At 44.4% G+C, this 19,792-nt stretch overlaps 1 protein-coding gene across 1 annotated transcript in view; it reads right to left on the reverse strand.

Moving 5' to 3' along the window:
* The window catches only part of Sntb1 (syntrophin beta 1), a 262,065-nt gene extending 251,096 nt beyond the window's left edge, over nucleotides 1-10,969 (reverse strand). The window contains exon 1 of the mRNA XM_032915591.1: nucleotides 10,007-10,969. Coding sequence (XP_032771482.1) covers nucleotides 10,007-10,574 — 568 coding nt within the window. The 5' untranslated portion in view covers nucleotides 10,575-10,969. The remainder of the gene's footprint in view (nucleotides 1-10,006) is intronic.
* Nucleotides 10,970-19,792: the final 8,823 nt, after the last annotated feature.

Below are 19,792 nucleotides of genomic sequence, written 5' to 3' on the forward strand. Positions count from 1 at the left end.
GCACGACAAACCAAAGAGCAAACATTACTACTGATTGAGAAATTGAGACTCACTGTTAACCATCTTGAGTGGGCTTGCACAGTTAAAAAGCAATAGGAGACAAATTTAAAATCCTAGGCAGAGTAAACACAAGACCCACCTTCCCAGCTACTCACAGTAGAGAAAAAAAAATGTGTGTGAGAGAGAGACCATTGAACACTAACACAAACAAACTGTATTTAAGCACAGCGACACTCAGCCACCAGTCAAGTATTAGACAGATCCTCCCACACTTATCAGAATGCTAAGAATGACTATTTAAGCCATAGGATGAGCAGCAGTTTTAAAAAAAAATAATACTGAGCTTAAGCACAGGTCGTCATTTTATTTTCCATTCCAGGCATTCTGAATCTAGAACTTTTCCATCGTATCTACCCCATTTTGAGAGCGAGGCTCATTTACATGGGTCTGTTAGGACTTTGATTTCACTGTGAGTAATATATATTTCCGCTTAGGTCTCACTCTGCAGGCCAGAGCTAAAGGCAAGTACTATTATAGATCAGGGCCAGTGAAGTGGGTAATGAGGTTTGGTATATAAAACGCTTGGTATAAATGCAAGGGAACTTCTGGCTTTCCTTTAACATTAACTGCTTTGAAATGCATCATTTAAAATAGAATGCTTAGTAGGCCGGTAGCTGTTGGAGAATAATTTTCCTTCACTAAGCAGACCACTGGAAGCTTCGGCAAGATGCCTTTCACAAACACAAGACTGTGTGCGGTGAGTTATTTTTAATAGGAGCTCCATGGGGTGACTGCTAAAACACATAGCCGGACATGAAGAACATCGCCCACTGCTGCAGACGCCGGGGACAGAAGAGCTGCTCCCGTCGGCTTCATAAAGGAGTATGGTCTGAATCCTCAGGCCGACATGGAAGCTTAAAAAAGAATCAGTTAAAATACCCAAGCGGACATTTCATCGCCTTAGATCAAAAGTCTTCTTACGTATTCTGGCTCGCGGGACCCGCGCCAGGGGTAGGGGGAGAAAAGTGGTTATAAATATGACATTAAAAGATTAATTACATTTGCCTATACCGTTTAAGCTCATGTCTGCCCCCGTGTTCTTCAGCTGTCTATTGAGATTGGTCTGTGTTGAGCAAGAGCTCTCTGTCTATAGAGACACTCCTTGATTGCGGATGGAACTAGACAAAGCTCCGTTTGCTATAACACAGCAGGGTGAGGGGCAGGCAAAGGGCCCATCCTTCCCCTCTCTACTCGCTTTCTCCTATTTCTCCTTTTTTTCTCTTCCTCTTCCTTTGTACATATCTACCCTCCCATTAATTTTTGCTAACAGATTTTAATAGCCTGATGTGTGCTAGTCACTATTCTTCTCTCATTCTGCTTTTTATTGAAATTGGGGCAAGTTTGTTAATACTAATCCCAGCTATGTTACAATAGCTTGATTACTTTAGATCCCTGCAATCAGGGATCCTAGCTGAAATGCCTTTAGCTTTCTTCTGCCAAAGCATAATTTCGTGTGCTTGTTTAGTGTGCACAAGGTTGAGCTGAGCAACTGTTCATATAATCAACTTCCAAACTCTCTCACTTACAAGATAGCTTTCAAGGCAAGTCAACACTCTTCCCAGTTTCTAGTTCTTCCTAAAGAACTAGAGGGGGAACTTTTTTAGAAAGATTTATTTATTTTGTTTTAATGAGTACTCTATAGCTGTCTTCAGACACAGCAGAAGAGGACATTGGATCCCATTACAGATGGTTGTGAGCCACCATGTGGTTGCTGGGAATTGAACTCAGAACCTCCGGAAGAGCAGCCAGTGCTCTTTACTGCTAAGCCATCTCTCCAGCCCATAGAGGGGAATTTTAATCTCAGTCTAACTATCCTTGAAGGTTGACCCCATAATAAATTCATAGTGTGAGAAAAGCCACTTTCCTAACCTAGACCTTGCTTAGAAGAACTCTCCTAGATATATTTAAGATGGGAAAGCAGAGCTGCAGTGCTTATGGGTGGACCATGGAAGCTGATTTAGTCATCTAAAGCCTTTATAACCTCATGCTTAAAGCATATGTCTGGGTCTTGCTCTTGAAACCGAAAAACTGACTATGCTACTTAACTCCAATCTATCCAGATCTCTACAATCTCCTGACTCTTGGCCATCTCTAAAGTCTGAAGGTCATGCTCTTAACTTGTAGCCTGTGTGTGTGTGTGTGTGTGTGTGTGTGTGTGTGTGTGTGTGTGTGTCTGTAGGGGGGAGGCTCTTCAAGCATTTGCCTTGTGCCACCATCTCTAAGGACAGTCTAAGTGGTTTTTTTCATGTGCTTCCATAGCATCTCACGCTGGCTTAAGACAGCAGTTGTCCTCCCTGTAAGTATCTGCATTGTCTGTATCTGTTACTAGTAAACTAAGTTGTTAGGGGATAAGTATGCAAATGAATGCAAATTTCTGTTGCAGTGATGGAGAAAGGGATTATTTCCCAAAGTGGGAAGTCATTCTCAAAAGGCTATTTAGATATTCTCTCACAGCGCAACTTCAGCAAATTAATTTGACCATAAGAACAATGCCCTTCCTCAAAGATGCTCCCAGCCTCATGGGCAGAGCCTGTGAACAAGTTACTAGACGTGACAAAGGGGACAAAGGGGGATGAAGGTGGAAGATGGAATTAAGGCTGCTAACAGTTGACCTTAAAACAGGGAGGTCTGCGTGAATCATCTCGGCATAACCTGACAATCACAAGGCTTTTGAAACGGGAGAAGGCAGAAAAGTCATGGGACTGATGTGAGAAGAACTGAGCCTGCCATCAGAGGCACTGAGAAAAAGGGAGGTCTGGAGGCCAAGCATATGGGCGGTTTCTAGAAAGACAGAGACAGATCCTCTCTGAGACCTTCTGAAAGCAAAGCAAACAGATGTACCTAGTTTTAGCTCCTGTAGGTACACCACAGACTTCTGACTTTTAAAAAGGGGTGAAATTTGGGACTGGAGCAATGGCTCAAAGGGCTAAGAATGTATGCTGTTCTTATAGAGAACTGGTTCAGTTCCTATAACCCTAATCTAATGACAGCTCACAAAAGTCTCTAACTTGAGTTCCGGGACATCCAACACCCTGTAGACTCTACACATCAAGCACTTGCATGGAACACATGCGGGCTAAATACATGTACACGTAAAATAAAAATAAATCTTTTTTAAAGTTGTAAGATTTTAAGTTTGGGCTTGGGAAGATGGTTAAGCAGGTAAAGATATCCAAAGCCATGGCTGATAATACGAAATCAGTCCCCAAGACACAGATGGTGGAAGACGAGAACAGACGTTCTGTAAGATATCTTCTGACCCCTGTCCGTGAGTAGTGGCATGCAGATACATGTGGAAAACAAAATGCTTTTTAAAATGCAATGGTATTATAAATCTGTGTTCTTTTATTCACCACATTTTCTTGTAACTTATTAGCAACAAGATAGCAGATAAGAAATCAGACCAATGGAGGATGGGGAACTGGGGGTAGCCACCAGAAAGTCCCAGATGCCAAGAAATCAAGAGACTCCCAGGACCCAACAGGGATGAGATTAGCTGAAATACCCCAAAAAGGGGAGAGAGAACCTGTAGAAACCATATCCACAGGTTAGGTAAGGATTCTGTTTGGGAGATGGTACCATGCACCCTTCTCAAAATTTTAACCCAGAACTGCTCCTGTCTAAAGCAAAAATTACAGGGACAAAGAGTGGAGCAGAGACTGAAGGAAAGGCCATCCAGAGACTGCCCCACCTGGGGATCCATCCCATATACAGACACCAAACCCAGTCACTATTGCTGATGCCAAGAGGGGCTTGCTGACAGGAGCCTGATATGGATGTCTCCTGGGAGGCTTTGTCAGATTTTTACTGATAGAGATGAGGATGCTTGCAGCTAATCATCAGACTGAACATGGGGACCCCAATGGAGGAGTTAGAGAAAGGACTGAAGGAGCTGAAGGAGTTTGCGACCCCATAGGAAGAACAACAATATCAACCAATCAGACATCCCAGAGCTCCCAGGGACTAAACCACCAACCAAAGAGTACACATGGAGGGACCCATGGCTCCAGCAGCATAGGTAGCAGAGGATGGCATTGTCTGGCATCAGTAGGAGGGGAAGCTCTTGATCCTGTGAAGACTGGATTGAGTCCCCATTGTTGGGGAATGCCAGGGTGTTGAGGTAGGAGTGGGTGGGAGGGAGGGGGAATATCCTCATAGAAGCAGGGGGAGGGAAGATGGGAGAGGGGGGAACTGGGAAGGGGGATAACATTTGAAATGTAAATGCTTAAAACATCCAAAAAAAAAAAAGACATTGGAAGACCTAATTAAAACCGTCTTTTGCACCTCTTGCAACTTCACTCTCCTAATCAATGACTTGGGGCTGAATCATACCTAATCTGCTTATCTTCTGAGGCTGTTTATGAGATCAAAAGCTGTAAAACCTTGCTTGAATGCGATTCAGCACTAAGTCATTGTGCGCCTTCTGCAAGACGCGTAACTGTAAAAGGGGGGCTATTAATAGTATCGCTTTATTGTGAGGATCTGAGTTAATCCGTGGAAAGTGCTAAGAAAAGTGTCTGGCATCTTGTCATGCACAGGTTGCCCATTGCTACAGGGGTAGAGGAATTTTAGAAAGGTTAAGCACTGTCAAGTGATAGGATAGTGTGGGCGCACTCTTAAAGAGCTGATTCTCAAGGAGGAGGATGGCCCAGAGACCCTTTCTGTGCAGTCAGAAATGCACAGAGGCATTTTAGTGATCAAGTGTCACATGACTGGCATTTAGTCATGGAAACCAAGGATCACAGAAGCCCTGGGTAGTCATTTACAGTGAAAGAATTTTCTAAGTCCTAAATGATACCTTACATGCCCCTCCATCTTCAGTTTGGATTCAAAGGGAAAAAAATCAAACCTTTTTTAACAACAACAACAACAACAAAAAATAACAAAACAACAACAGAAACAAAGCAAACCCCAATGATATCTAAAGGACTGTAGTATACACATTAACTGTTCAAAGATAACGAGGTAAGCTATTAAGGCTTTACAACCTTAACATCTTAGCTACTTTTCTAATGCTGTGAAGAAACACAGAACTGAAGCAACTCAATAAAAGATTGCATTTTATCTGTGGTCCTGCCTAGAGTTTCAGAGAAGGAGTCCAGGAATATCATGGTGGGAATATGGTAGTAGGCAGGTAGGCATAGAATTGGAGCAGTAGCTAAGAACTCACATCCAAGCCATAGGCTTGAAGCAGAGAGAGAATTAACTAGGAATGAAGCAGACCTTTGAAATCCCAAGTTCTGCCTCCATTGAGACAGTTCCTCTAACAAGGCCACACCCACTTATGCTTCTGGAAAACATTTTCACCAGCTAGGGACCAAACATTCAAATATCTGAACCTATGGGGCCATTCTCAACAAAACCACCGGTTAACAAAACAGAATTCTTAAAGTTTTGGAATTTTTTTTCCCAACTTTCCCAGAAGAGTCACCACCTACTTGTAACCCAGTCTTCCTGTAGCACTCATCCCCAGAGGTAGGGATTACAGTGGGTGGAGATTGTGGAGAGGTGGGACTACAGAGTGATTTTCCAAAGCACCTCTGTATTCAATGCATTTGGAAGCAGAGTTACTAGAAAAGCTTCTGCACACCGTTCTTGTGTAGAACTATCCTTTTCCCTTAGAGTCTTAGTCCTGTTCCACAGGGACCTTTCTTCTTTTTTTCAACAGGGGTATTTCTGTCCACCACTACCTCCACACTTTAACACCAGTCGTTCAGAAACTTAGCGCCTCTACTTTGGTGAAATGATGGCTGAATTAATTTCATTATTGCTTCAGCTACAAAACTGATGATACACTTCGTTGCTATTTTACTAATCCATTAAAGAGAAAGACTGGGGAGATACATCAGTTGGTAAACTGTTTGCCTGCAAGCGTGAGATCCTGTGTTCAGTTCCCCAGTAAGAAGCTGGGGATGGGCAGAACACTTCTGCAGTCCTGGTGCTGCGAAAGCAGGCACATGAAGCTCCTGGGGACTTTCTGGCTAGTCGGTAACAAGATTAGTGAGTCCAAGGTTCAGAGTTGAGACCCTGTCTTGAAAACAATGGAGAAATCACTGAGGAAGAGAGCTGATGTTGAGCTCTTGCTTACACACACACACATACACACAGACCAACCAAACCAAATTTAAAAAGGAAAAGTATTCCTTGCATCGGAAACTGCCAAAATTGTCTATGCAGTCATGCCCTATCCAACGCAGGATTTTGGTCACATTATGGTCTGGGTGAGTGATGCTTTTTAGAATTATAGGGCTCCATATTTACATGGCTCCCTGTGGGGTATCTGCTTTCTCTCTTTAAAATAAGAGAGAAAATTCATACTACAAAATTTTCTGGTCTTAATTTTACTAGTACTTGGTTAACACATCGACTTCCTTGCTGTGGCTGATTTACAATTTAAATTAGAACAGGAACTCACACTCCTGGCTGGATATGTGTTCAGTACTGTCCTGAGGAGTTCTGCTCTCTCATAGCAGCTTTGTTTTGATAGTCAGATGCTTGTTACATTTGATTTATAAAACCCCATCCACCCTCTTGTCTCTCCTATCCGAATCCTGCTCAGGGCTGCCTCAGACTCTTCGCCATATTTAAGAAGTGGGGGGCGAACCAGAAGTCCAGCAACTTCAAGTGGTTCAACAACATGGAACCCTGGTGAAGCTCAGGTTCGGCCTTACATAGAGGTTACTTGAGCTGGAAAAGCAGATAGACTTGGATACCTCCGAGCTATGTTATTGTTGCTTTAGGTAGATAACATAATGCTTTTGTTTCCTCATTAGGAAAGAGAACAACAATAGAATTGGCTTCGTGGAGTTGCCAAGCAGAGGAAACCAGAGCCTGGCATGAGTGGAGTGCTCAAGAAAGGTTAGCTATTGTTAAGTCTCTTTCCCTAGGATATGTTTAACTCTCGTGGCCTCTGAAGAGATGATATCCCAGCTTTGGTGCAGATAGATAGATCGATCGATCGATAGATAGATAGATAGATAGATAGACAGACAGACAGACAGACAGATAGGTAAGTAGATAACTAGATAGATGATAGATAATAAATAGATATAGGTGGATATAGTGATGTAGAAATTCCTTTTCTAAAAAATTCTAATTTAGAAAGAATAACTCCAATGAGACAGAGGAACAGATCCCTCACTTTAAACAGGACATTTCTTGTCTATTTTATTAAAGCTGAGTACCTGTATGCCTCTTATTCTCAGTGTGCAGTTGTAAAGGGTCACCTATGAACTAGAGAGGTTACACTTCCCTTATTTCCACTTTGCAGAAGACACCAAGCCTAGGTTACGAATACGTAAAACAGCTTGGGAGGTGTCTCTAACAAGCTTCTTCACTGGGAATCTTTGCTTTATGCCAAATGACAAGAGGGAGGGTTATGATGTTTGAGCTGATGGTATGTGACCACTACCATCTCAGTGAGGACCACAGAGGACAATAAACACTTGGTTTCAAATAAGAGATAGTGAGTTTGGGGCCTGGGAGTAAATCTTGGTGGAAGAATGTTTGCCTAGAATGTGCAAATCACCAGGGAATACCTCTAGCTAGGTGAGGGTGCAAAGGCGAGAAGCTATGGTAAAGACAAGACACAGAAGTCATGCCTTCCTTCATGGGCATCACTAGCAGACAATAATTGAAAAGTTGGGCTAGGGATCCCAGTCTCCTCCAGATGTCCTGACTGACGGCAAAACATGAGGTAGTGTTCTTTAGAATGTCCCTGGAGAGCTTTTATAGAACTCATTTTCTGGTCACTCTTTAAGAAGTACATAACCCTTTTCTCTCTCTCTCTCTCTCTCTCTCTCTCTCTCTCTCTCTCTCTCTCTCACACACACACACACACACATACACACACATGCACATTCATACATATACACATATACACTCACACACGCACCTACACACAACACATATGCACACATATACACATACATACACATATGCAACACACACATACACTAGCATATACACACATATACTCATATACACACATACCTATACACATGCACACATACATATACACATATACACACATATACTCACTCACACAATATATACACACATGCACACACATATACGTATACACACATATATACACACTCACACATACACACGCACATGCACACATACACTTACATACACACACATGCGCATACACACACACACACACACACACACACACCTTTTTCTAGTATTTTCAATTCCAGGGAGTCATCTTTTTTTTCTTTATGTGTAAGAGTCGTTTTTAATGTCCTTGGCAAGTTATTATCTATTAAATTGAAATCCAAGTCAGGAAGAAGGGATTAGTAAGGGGCATACCTGAAGTAAAATATGATCTTTTTGTTACCCCCTCCATCTATATTTTCAGTATTGATTACAAACTAAACAGATGTCCAGAAGTTTATAGTCCAAACTACACTCTCACAAGATCCTACCTGTCCCTTGTCACCCAAACCAACACATACTTGATCAAGAATTTTTCTCCTGTTTACTTATGTTAATCATCAAGCCAAACCAAATAGCCTTCTAGGTTCTGGCTTCAGAGGCAGTGACTATGAAGACATCACAAATCCTCTAGACAAGTCAAGAAGAAGAAAAAAGCCCCTTTGTGTTCCAGGCCGTGAGGCAGACCATCACATAGCCATGAGGTTTCATCCCATGTCACATGCCAATCGAGCTGGCTTCACACACCAGTACCACAGTTGGGTGAACAGGGAACTGATTACACCGGAGTTTAAGGGCTTAAGTCAATCACCACGTTATAAAGTCTAGGTTGGAACAGGATCTCAGTAGCTGAGTTAATTTATTCCCTCACCCTGCATGCGTGTCATCCAAGCTCTGGAGAGCCCCATCTAAATAAAAGACCTCTGAATAACTCAATCTGTAGTTAGGAAGAAGCTGAGAAAAATCGATGAAATGCTCACACAGGGAGTGCCAGCGGAAGTGTGTACAAAGAGCTACAAAGACAGAAAACTAGAGCTGGGGAAAAGGAAACTGATCGGGAGTCCCGCACCTCCACCCCCATATTGCCACATCCAAACTGGTACTTCCTAGTCTATAGCCATTGGATGATTATAGGCTTGAAGACACCAGATTTTCAGAGTTTCGAAAGTTCTTCACATTCATAGGCAGGGAAATCTGTTTACAAATGCAGACTGGATTTCACACTTCTCCGGGAGACACAAGCAGAAAAAAGAAAACACTTCACCAGCTCTCCACCCAGAGGAACGTGGAATCCGGACTGACCGGCTGAACACCCTGCAGGGGAAGTGAACTCGTGCCTAAATCGGCAACATCTTTCCCAGCCTTTGGCACTGCTGAAAACTGCACGGCCTCACGGACTGGACTCTTTCCAGTGCTGGAGGGAAAGGAAGTGGGAAAAGTGTGGCTGGGTTTTAGCGTTCAAATACTGCCACCTCTCTCTGGCTTTTTTACCCTTCAGGTCTGTTTCACAGTTGGATTGCCCAGGCTGTGAAAATTTTGCCAAAGTAGAAAAGTACCAGAGCTACCATGAGTCAGTGGCCCTGCTTTGCAATGTGGGCAGATGCAAATCCGTCCACTCTCCATTTCCCGGCCCATTTCCCAGGCTCCACATTGCACTTGGATTGTCCGCAGCTAAAAAATATGAAACCACGTGTACCGATAAGTATGAAACTTCCGACATTAGTGCACTAAAGCACTCCATCCGAGCCAGGAAAACCCAGGCAGTCCAATCTTTTAGTACAGTGCCCTGGGTCGGGGCCAGAGTGAAGCAGATGAGCTGTCCCCAGGTAGTAAAGTTGTCAAAAAAAAAAAAAAAAAAAGTCCACGCCTGTCACTGCCTTTGCAAAAACACAGGCACAGTGGGGTCCTTGGGCTGCGGGGAAGTGGCTGGTGAGTGAGAGTGCGCCGACGGGCAGTAGAGTGAGTGGTACTGCGGGGTAAGGCCCGCGCAAGGTTAACCCCTTACCTTCCAGCAGCACTTCCTTGCCTGCGCGCTTCAGCGCCTGTACTGCCTCGTCGTGGGTGGCGTCCCGCAGGTCTGCTCCATTCACCGACAGGATGGCATCGCCCACGTACAGGGCTTGGGTCTGATCGGCTGCCAGCCCCTTGAAGATCTTGCTGATGAGTATGGGCATCTTGTTTTCCTTGCCCCCTTTGATGCTAATGCCCAGCCCGCCCAGCTCCTGCTTCAGGACCTTCACGCCCCTCTTCTGGTTTGAGATGGACTCAGGCACCTGCTCTGGCAGGTCGGTGAAGGCGGTGCGGACCCCGGCAGGAGAGTCCGGGGCTTGAGTCACACCAGTGCCCGGGTGCCCGGTCCCGGAGCCCCTGCAGAACGAACCATTGGTGGCAGTCCCTATGCCGTTGTACGCCGTAGCGCCCTCCTCGCAGCTCAACACCAGGGCGTCCTCGCTCAAGTTCACCAGAACTTTATGCCAGCGATCCCGCACCAAAACTTCCAACAGTCCGCTCCGCTGCGCCCGGGCGCCTCCACCGCCAGCCGGCGCAGCCACAGCCGCTGCCGCTACCGCCATCTTTCCAGCATTCTTAAAATGCCATGTGATTGCAAACGGGGGAAAAGTGGAGAAGGGGTGAGGGTGAGAGGACTTGGGGTAGCTGGGGCGTGGAAGAAGCAGATGCCCCGCAGCGCGCTCTTGGATCCCGGACTCCACTCCCCGTGTTCGCGGCTGCACTGGGCGCCAGTTGGCAGCGGCGGAGCTTGTTCCCCCCTCGCCTGATCCTGGGCGGGGTGGAGCAACCTAAAAGAAGAAGGAGAGCCCTCGACAGGGGAGGAGGGAAAAAAGCCAGCTGCCAGTTGCAAAACCCCAAACCGAGAGGAGCCGCGGAGCGGCCAAGTGCTATTGAGAACCGGTAGGAGGAGGCAGGGGCGGGGACCCGGAGCCCCAGCCGCTCACCTGTTCGCCACTGCAGCGTCACACTCCCACGTCGCGCTGTCTCAGACCCGGGTGCCTCAGTTCTCATTTGCACCTTGCCGCAGCTCCCCCAAACCTACCAGGTCACAAGCCACTACATCCACCCCGCAGCAACTCCCTCTCCTCTCAACTCTCCATTTTTGACCGGCTACCACACTCACCTTTTGCAGGTGTGCTCACTCTGTCCTCTTGATTCAACTCCTCTCCCTCCTCCCGCAGTTTTTTGGAGACCTAAGTCCTCAGTTCTCATCCCCTTATCCCCCAGGCCTCTGGAAAGGAAACTGCGGAGAGAGGTTCTAAGCTGTGCCAGAAGCCAGGGGAAAGCTGTCACAAGAACACAGAATGAAGCCTCACCAAGCCAGGGTATGCCTACTCTCTAAGTCAATGTAAGGGGAGTTTGAAGACAAGAGGACTTTCTTTCAATACCTACCCTGAATTTCAACAGGGCACTGCCTGCCTCATCTCCAGGACAAGTGTCTAACTCAATGTCTGCTTTTTGCATTGCTCCATACTTCCCCCAACCCCACCCAATGCTTCTCAGGGCATCCTCTTTCTCAGATTCCATATTGGAAATGTCTTCTTCAAAAACTAAGAATAGGCTCATTCTCCAAGTTCCCCGAAAACTGTTTGTTTGGCTCTTACTCTGCTCTGTCCCAAGGTAACAGCATTGTAATTCTTGGTTCTCATCCTAGGCCAATCAGGAAGTGCCACCTTAACTGTAACCCAAGCCATAGCTGGGCATCCCAGAGTTCTTCCGCCTACCTTAAGCAGGTCACACAGTTTACTTAAACTGTGTTAAGACTGACTGGTCTTCCTGCTGCTCTCTCTCCTTTCTCCAGAAGACAAAATAAAATGCAGAATCTGCTCATTTGGAAGGCGAAGTTTACCCGATAAGATGCCAGTAGGAAGAGGATCTTTGGTGACATGCATGTCATTACCCCTCTGATGGGTATTAGTAGTAAACTGCTCCAGTTCTTTCCAGACTTCATCAAGGAGGCTCGAAAACACTATGAAGTCTCAGGCAGGGTTACAGAACTCAGTGAAAGTGCTTGTCACTACAGCTCACATAGAGCTTTCCATTGTCCTCCTCCTATAAGTTTTACCCTTCCATATTTCAAAAAAGAAAATCTTCATTTTTTTTCATGCAAACCTGCCCACACTAGGGCCAGGAGCCCCAGGGAGGTCTTCAGTCCTTTCTGCTGGACTGAGTTAGCCAGGGAAACAACACAGATGACACCATTGTTGGGAAGAAAGCTGGTGGGGGGGGTGGGGAGAAGAGAGAAACAGACAAGAAGACAGACAGACAGACACACGCACACACACACACAGAGGAGAGAAAAACAGACAGACATACAGACAACACGCAGAGACACACATACACACATAGGAGAGAAAAACAGACAGACATACAGACAACACGCAGACACACACATACACACAGAGGAGAGAAAAACAGACAGACATACAGACAACACACAGAGACACACAGACACAGAGAAACAGAGACAAACACAGAAACAAAGGGACAGAGACACAGATACATACAGAGACAGAGACACACATTCACACACACACACACACACACACACACACACAGAGAGAGAGAGAGAGAGAGAGAGAGAGAGAGAGAGAGAGAGAGAGAGAGAGAGATTTGGCCTTTGGTTTGGAGGCTGAGGTTTCAGGCCCTTCATCACCAAGTGTTTGCTTTCCAAATATAAAACACTAACGTTGGCATAGGTACCAGAACGCCAATGTGAGGATGGAAAAATCAAAACTAACCTGCCCGTGGACCAGAAATCCCCTAGCCAGCATCCTAGCATTTTGCTTTTGTGACTGTGCAGTGGATGCATGCCAGACACACCCACAAAGTCATTGATCTATTAGCCATTAGAAATGGCAGGCTCTGGGATGGCTTTTTCTATGAATCTCTGTGCTAAGCGCCTTTTCTTCTGCGTAAGCACACCTTTATGGAAAGAAAATATGTTCCTGGTTGAAAGTTACATCCGAAAGGAAGGAGACAAGTGGTGAATAGCATGAGGCCAGAGGCATGCATGTGGCTTTGCTAGTTGGATTGTAATTACAGTTCCCATCTTAAGTACTCTCCACATATTAGTCCAATCCTCTGGACAATACTGGAGGGCCAATTCTGTAATGGCCACTCCCTTTTACTGTTGAAGAAGTGGAGGCTCAGGTTTAATAACCGACCTGGTGCGTGTAATTAATAAATAGCAGACAGGACTTAAAACTTGACCATTGTCTTACCTCTGTAAAAATTGTCCCCATGCTCATCTGAAGACAGAGTCCTATCTAGCCCATGGGGAAGAGACAACTCTCAGGTGAAGGTCGAACCCTTTATTAGGAGATTAAAAACATTTTCTTCTGACCTTGGTTCTTTGAAACCTTAGAGAACACCCTGCCCTCCTCTGTTTGATACTTTTCTAGTTAGACAGATGGTACTTGAAATGGGCAGACATTTGGGCTCTCGATAGCTGAGAAGCCTGACTTCATCCCTCAGATGATACCACATCTCTGACTTCTTTTTTTTCTTTTTTCTTTTCTTTCTTTTTTCTTTTTATTAACTTGAGTATTTCTTATTTACATTTTGATTGTTATTCCCTTTCCCGGTTTCCAGGCCAACATCCCCCTAACCCTTTCCCCTCCCCTTCTTTATGGGTGTTCCCCTCCCCATCCTCCCCCCATTACCACCCTCCCCCCAACAATCACATTCACTGGGGGTTCAGGCTTAGCAGGACCAAGGGCTTCCCCTTCCACTGGTGCTCTTACTAGGCTATTCATTGCTACCTATGAGGTTGGAGCCCAGGGTCAGTCCATGTATAGTCTTTGGGTAGTGGCTTAGTCCCTGGAAGCTCTGGTTGCTTGGCATTATTGTTCATATGGGGTCTCGAGCCCCTTCAAGCTCTTCCAGTCCTTTCTCTGATTCCTTCAACGGGGGTCCTATTCTCAGTTCAGTGGTTTGCTGCTGGCATTCGCCTCTGTATTTGCTGTATTCTGGTTGTATTTCTCAAGGGAGATCTACATCCAGTTCCTGTCGGCTTGTACTTCTTTGCTTCATCCATCTTGTGTAATTGGGTGGCTGTATATGTATGGGCCACATGTGGGACAGGTCCTGAATGGGTATTCCTTCTGTCTCTGTTTTAATCTTTGCCTCCCTATTCCCTGCCAAGGGTATTCTTGTTCCCCTTTTAAAGAAGGAGTGAAGCATTTGCATTTTGATCGTCGGTCTTGAGTTTCATGTGTTCTGTGCATCTAGGGTAATTTTGGGCTAATAGCTACTTATCAATGAGTACATACCATGTGTGTTTTTCTGTGATTGGGTTACCTCACACAGGTTGATATTTTCCAGTTCCAAACATTTGCCTACGAATTTCATAAAGTCATTGTTTTTGATAGCTGAGTAATATTCCATTGTATAGATGTACCACATTTTCTGTATCCATTCCTCTGTTGAAGGGCATCTGGGTTCTTTCCAGCTTCTGGCTATTATAAATAAGGCTGCTATGAACACAGTGGAGCATGTGTCTTTTTTTATATGTTGGGGCATCTTTTGGGTATATGCCCAAGAGAGGTATAGCTGGGTCCTCAGGTAGTTCAATGTCCAATTTTCTGAGGAACCTCCAGACTGATTTCCAGAATGGTTGTACCAGTCTGCAATCCCACCAACAATGGAGGAGTGTTCCTCTTTCTCCACATCCTCGCCAGCATTTGCTGTCACCTGAGTTTTTGATCTTAGCCATTCTCACTGGTGTGAGGTGAAATCTCAGGGTTGTTTTGATTTGCATTTCCCTTATGACTAAAGATGTTGAACATTTCTTTAGGTGTTTCTCAGCCATTCGGCATTCCTCAGCTGTGAATTCTTTGTTTAGCTCTGAATCCTATTTTTTAATAGGATTATTTGTCTCCCTGCGGTCTAACTTCTTGAGTTCTTTGTATATTTTGGATAAAAGCCCTCTATCTGTTGTAGGATAGCACCGATTCTCCGAGGTAAGCCTTATCCACCTTGATGTGTTTTCAGGAAGGATGCTCAAGTGGGATCTCAACAATACTCACAATTGGGAAAGAAAATCCTGTGGCTCCTGTGGCCCCTGTGTTCGCTTTCTGTCACTTTAGCAAACATCAAACATCTGAGATGATCAACTTATGAAAAGAAAACGTTTATTTTGGCTCATGGTCCTGAGGTTACATTTTATGGCTTTGGACCTGTTGTTTTGGGCATCTGAAGAGACTGACACTTGAAGTAAAACTGTTCACCTTGTGGCCAGTGAGCAAAGGGCAGAAAGAAGGGTCTGGGGCTCACTGTCACCTTGGAGGACTAGACAGAATGGCTTGATGACTTCTCAACACAGTGAGTGGGCCTCCGCTTAAACATCCAACCTAACTGTCCAATAGCAAGAAGCTCGAAACCAAGGCTTTGGAACATGGAATCTTCCAGATCTTAGTCCTATTGGACCCCTATAGGCCACCTATTTTAAACAACAGTGGCTGCTGGAAAGGACATTGCGTAACAGAGAAGCAGCGTGTTACCAATAAGTAACGGTAGTCTGTTTATCTCACAGAGTTTTGAGTGTAACTACCCTGTCCCAGCTCCTATTGTGGTGCCGAGATATAGAAGGAATAAAACTGGCAAAGGCCAGCCTTAGGAAAGTTTTATCATAGTGGGTAGTAGCAAAGTGAGAGCAGGGGCAGTCTAGACATAAATTACACCTAGAAGTAAATGTTAAGAAGTAAGGGATGGGGCAAAGTAGCAAAGTTAGCAGTGACTGGGCCAAAGGGCTATGGAGGAGGAGTGGAGGCTATTACCCAGATCCTTTCTGAGAAGGTGAGATTTGGAGGAGAACAGGTTGCTGTGGTGCGGATAGTGGAGGAGTGTGAAAGCAGCTGGCTTGAGGGTCCCAAGTCTCAGTGATTCACAATCAGAGATAAAAATATTAAGTCGGGGTGAGGAAGGCAATGGGGAAAGGGGTGCCTCTCAAAGATCTAAGGGAAGCTACCAGGGAAAAGCAAAGGCCAGTGTAGGGTGACTGAGAGAGAGAGCCAGGCTTGCCTGGAGACCAAAAGATGTAGTATAGCTGGGACAGCTCAGACAAGAAAGAGAGCTGCAAGAGAAGAGACCAGAGAGAGAAGATGGATCAGATTCCCAAGTAGGACTAAGGATGATTGCAGGATAGACCACCCTTCTTGTCTTTTTTGAACATCAACAATATTGTGTTTTGGATTGGAGAGAATTTCTGGATTCAAATGTTATATCATATTTCTTATTACATAAATGTCTGCTTGTTAGAGAAGACACTCTGGTATTTTGAGTGCTTCACTCTTTCTTAAAAGGGGGAACAAAAATATCCATAGGAGGGGATATGGAGGCAAAGTTTATAGCAGACTGAAGGAATGGCTATTCAGAGCCTGCCCCACATGTGGCTCATAAATATACTGCCACCAAAACTAGATAAGATTGATGAAGGTAAGAAATGCATGCTGACAGGGACCGGATATAGATCTCTCCTGAGAGACACAGTTATAGCATGTCAAATACAGAGGCAAATGCTAGCAGCAAACCACTGAACTGAGAATGAGACCCCCATTGGAGGAATTAGAGAAAGGATTGAAAGAACTGAAGGGGCTTGCAACCCCATAAGAACAACAATGCCAACCAATCAGAGCTCCCAGGGACTAAGCCACTACCCAAAGACTAGACATGGACTGACCCAGGGCTCCAACTGCATATGTAGCAGAGAATGGATGGCCTTGTTAGGCACCAGTAGAAGGAGGAGCCCTTGGTCTTGCCAAGGTTGGACCCCCAGTGCAGAGGAAATGGTGGGTGGTAAGAGGGGTGGATGGGGGAGGGGAATACTCTTATAGAAGAAGGAGAGAGGGAGGGAATGGGGGCTTATGGACAGGAAACAAGGAAAGGGAAGTGTAAATAAAGAAATATATCCAATAAAAAAAGAAAAGAAAAAAAAAAGAAAAAATTTTGTTCTTTTGACATCATTTTTCTAAAGAATAACACTGAACATTTTTAGGGCATTCCTCCATGCCCAATCAACAAACAGTAGATTCAGGATAGACAGTGAAGGATCAGCAAAGATCTTTGATTTATGAGGTCAAATTAGGGAAAGGGATGAAAGACAAACAGGGGGTGGGGTTCAAAATGTATCCCCCGTCAAGTCCTCAAGTGAGCCAGCCTGGCCAATGCATATTGACTGCACACTGGGTACCCGCTTTTTGGGAAGAGGTAAGGCAGGTGTTGGAGCAAACACACCCAGGGATGCACAGATAATTAAGACAGGATGACATCAACGCAGCACATGGGGCGAACAGGTTGCTCGGGTACTGAGTGAATTAGTGTGAAAACAGCTTCCAGATTCCAGATTCTGGGTTAGTGTTAGCAATGCACATCTCAAAGATAAAGGATGAAGACAGAAGGGCTGTGAGGAAGGCAATGGCAGTGAATAGGAGGCAGGGAAGTTTCTTGTTTGGCTTGTCCTTCTTGGATAATAGGGTCATCATCATCTAGAAAGCATGTGGAGACACCCTTCACTGCGTAGGTACCTGGGCAAGGTCCTGGATAAACTAGAAAGTCCACTACCCAGACCGTCAGCTAACCTGTCAATCATGTGAGAGCTGCTTGATGGTTCTTCGTGTGTTTATCCTATTCCGGAACAAGTCAAGGCATAATTATCAAGAACCTTGTTATTCTTCTGGTTTCCCCTGATTGAATTCCCTTTCCCCCTTTCCTTCTGTAACAGCCTATAACAAACAAACTTTGTATCAATTTTTAATTTGCATTTTATTTCAGTGCAGTCCACCTTTTCCTAATGGATGGATCATTTATTTTTTATTCTTTGTAAACTGTAGATGAGACATCAGATTTCATTTTAAAGAATGTTGAATACAGTGGCAAGACTCTAGATGTATAACACCCCAAGGGCATCACAGCCCAACACATACTAGGAACTTCAACAGCATGGTCTAAGCAGAGCTGACCCTAGGAGGAATAAGGAACCTATGTCCTACTCCACTTGGCTTTAAAGTGACATCAGATAAAATTTGATTTATTATTTCTGGATGTTGCTAAACTCTCCCTCATGCTCCAAGTTTGCTATTACATTACTAACTCACCCTTTGCACTGGGAAAGGGGGTGTTCCTGTATGAGACCTAGGTCTGAACCTTTATTGTCTTCTCTTTCTTTGTGGAGATATTTCTGCACACCCCTCTCTCAATCTAGGAGAAACAGCAAACTTCCTTCCTCACTCTGCCCCCAGCCTGATAGTCTATTTCTGTTTATAGCTCACCAAGCCACTCCTTCCTATGTAGTTTCCTCTCACACAACATCCTACTGTTAACTCTGTGATGAGCTCAGAGTCCTTCACTGTGACCATGTATAAAGTGTCTACTATCCCCGTACTCAGCTCTGAGACCATTGTTGTGACTACATGCAAAGTCTCTTCGATGCCAAAGCTCAGCCCCAAGTCCATCACTGTGGCTATACAGGAAGTCTCATTTGGATTTCTCTTCATCTCTATAGTCTACCATATGATCCACAGTCTTGCTTTCTCTGGTTGATTACCTCCAACTAACCACAGTCTGGAAATGCTAATGGAAATTTCCAGAAGATTCAGATAAAACAAATGTTAACCATTCACTATCAATAGATTTGGAGCCCATTACAGAACTTATCTAAGTTCTGGGAAGCCATTTACTTCTGGAGATCAAGGGAACATGCAAGGCAAACAAATACTGGTGATAAAAACTTGAGTGACTACGAAAAGCTGAAGGACTTTTCTGTGATTTCTTACATATAATAGAAACACAAATATATAATGAACAATACTGGCGACTGTTGCCAAGTCCAGATAGGATAGTTAAAGAATCAGTATTTGTGTGGAAGCAAAAGAAAGAAATTAACAGAGTGAGCAGTTTGTGATTGTGTACTGGATAAAGAACTGGGTGGAGGAGAGTGGAGGGGAGGTATAATTACCATTTATTAAGCCTTGACATGATTGGACTTGTGTACACAATACAGTCTCTATTCTAGACAGTGACTATATAAGCAAGTAATGCCATTCCCAAGTTGTAGACAAGGCTGTTGAAGTCTATCAAGTTACATCTCTTGGACGTATTTAAGTGGTGTTCAAACATTCAAATATAGGACTAATCTCTAGGCTTGTTTCACTTACAAGATTTATACTCCTAAATTTTACAATATGCTTATGAGCATAGGTGTTCAAGATGGTGATGGAATTTGTCAGTAGGTAGAACAGTCACTTTAGATGTGTCATGGTGTAGGGAATGATGGAGCATGCAGTTGATAATGGCAAAAAGGCATTTTGATTGAGGGCCTACATGGGGCACTTCTGTATCTGCTGGGATTTGAATGTTTGGGTCCCACCAAAATTTATATGCTAGAATTTATGATTTAATATGACAGCCTTAAGACATAGGGCCTTTTGGGAACAGATAGGAGCCATAGGACCAGCAACCTATAAATGAACAAATTAGTCCCAAAGGAAGCCCTTGGTAGATTTGATATCGGGTTTGAAGAAGCTAGCCCTGTTTGTTTCTAAGATGGAATCTTTCATCTCTTTACCATGTGATAACAGAGTATTCATCTCTCTGACCCCCCTGACATGTCAGGATATGGTGTTTATTTTCTCTCAGGGACCCAGCTACAAGCCAACTTTTTGTAGAGGTAAAGAATTCAATAGGCACTAATACTTTAAGTCCTTGATGTTGTATTTTCTGATATTTAAAACTTAGGGAAGTAAATTTCTGTTTTATAAACCAGGTGTGGTGGTGGATGCTT

The sequence above is a fragment of the Rattus rattus genome, chromosome 1, assembly GCF_011064425.1.
Source record: "Rattus rattus isolate New Zealand chromosome 1, Rrattus_CSIRO_v1, whole genome shotgun sequence".
Lineage (NCBI taxonomy): Eukaryota > Metazoa > Chordata > Mammalia > Rodentia > Muridae > Rattus > Rattus rattus.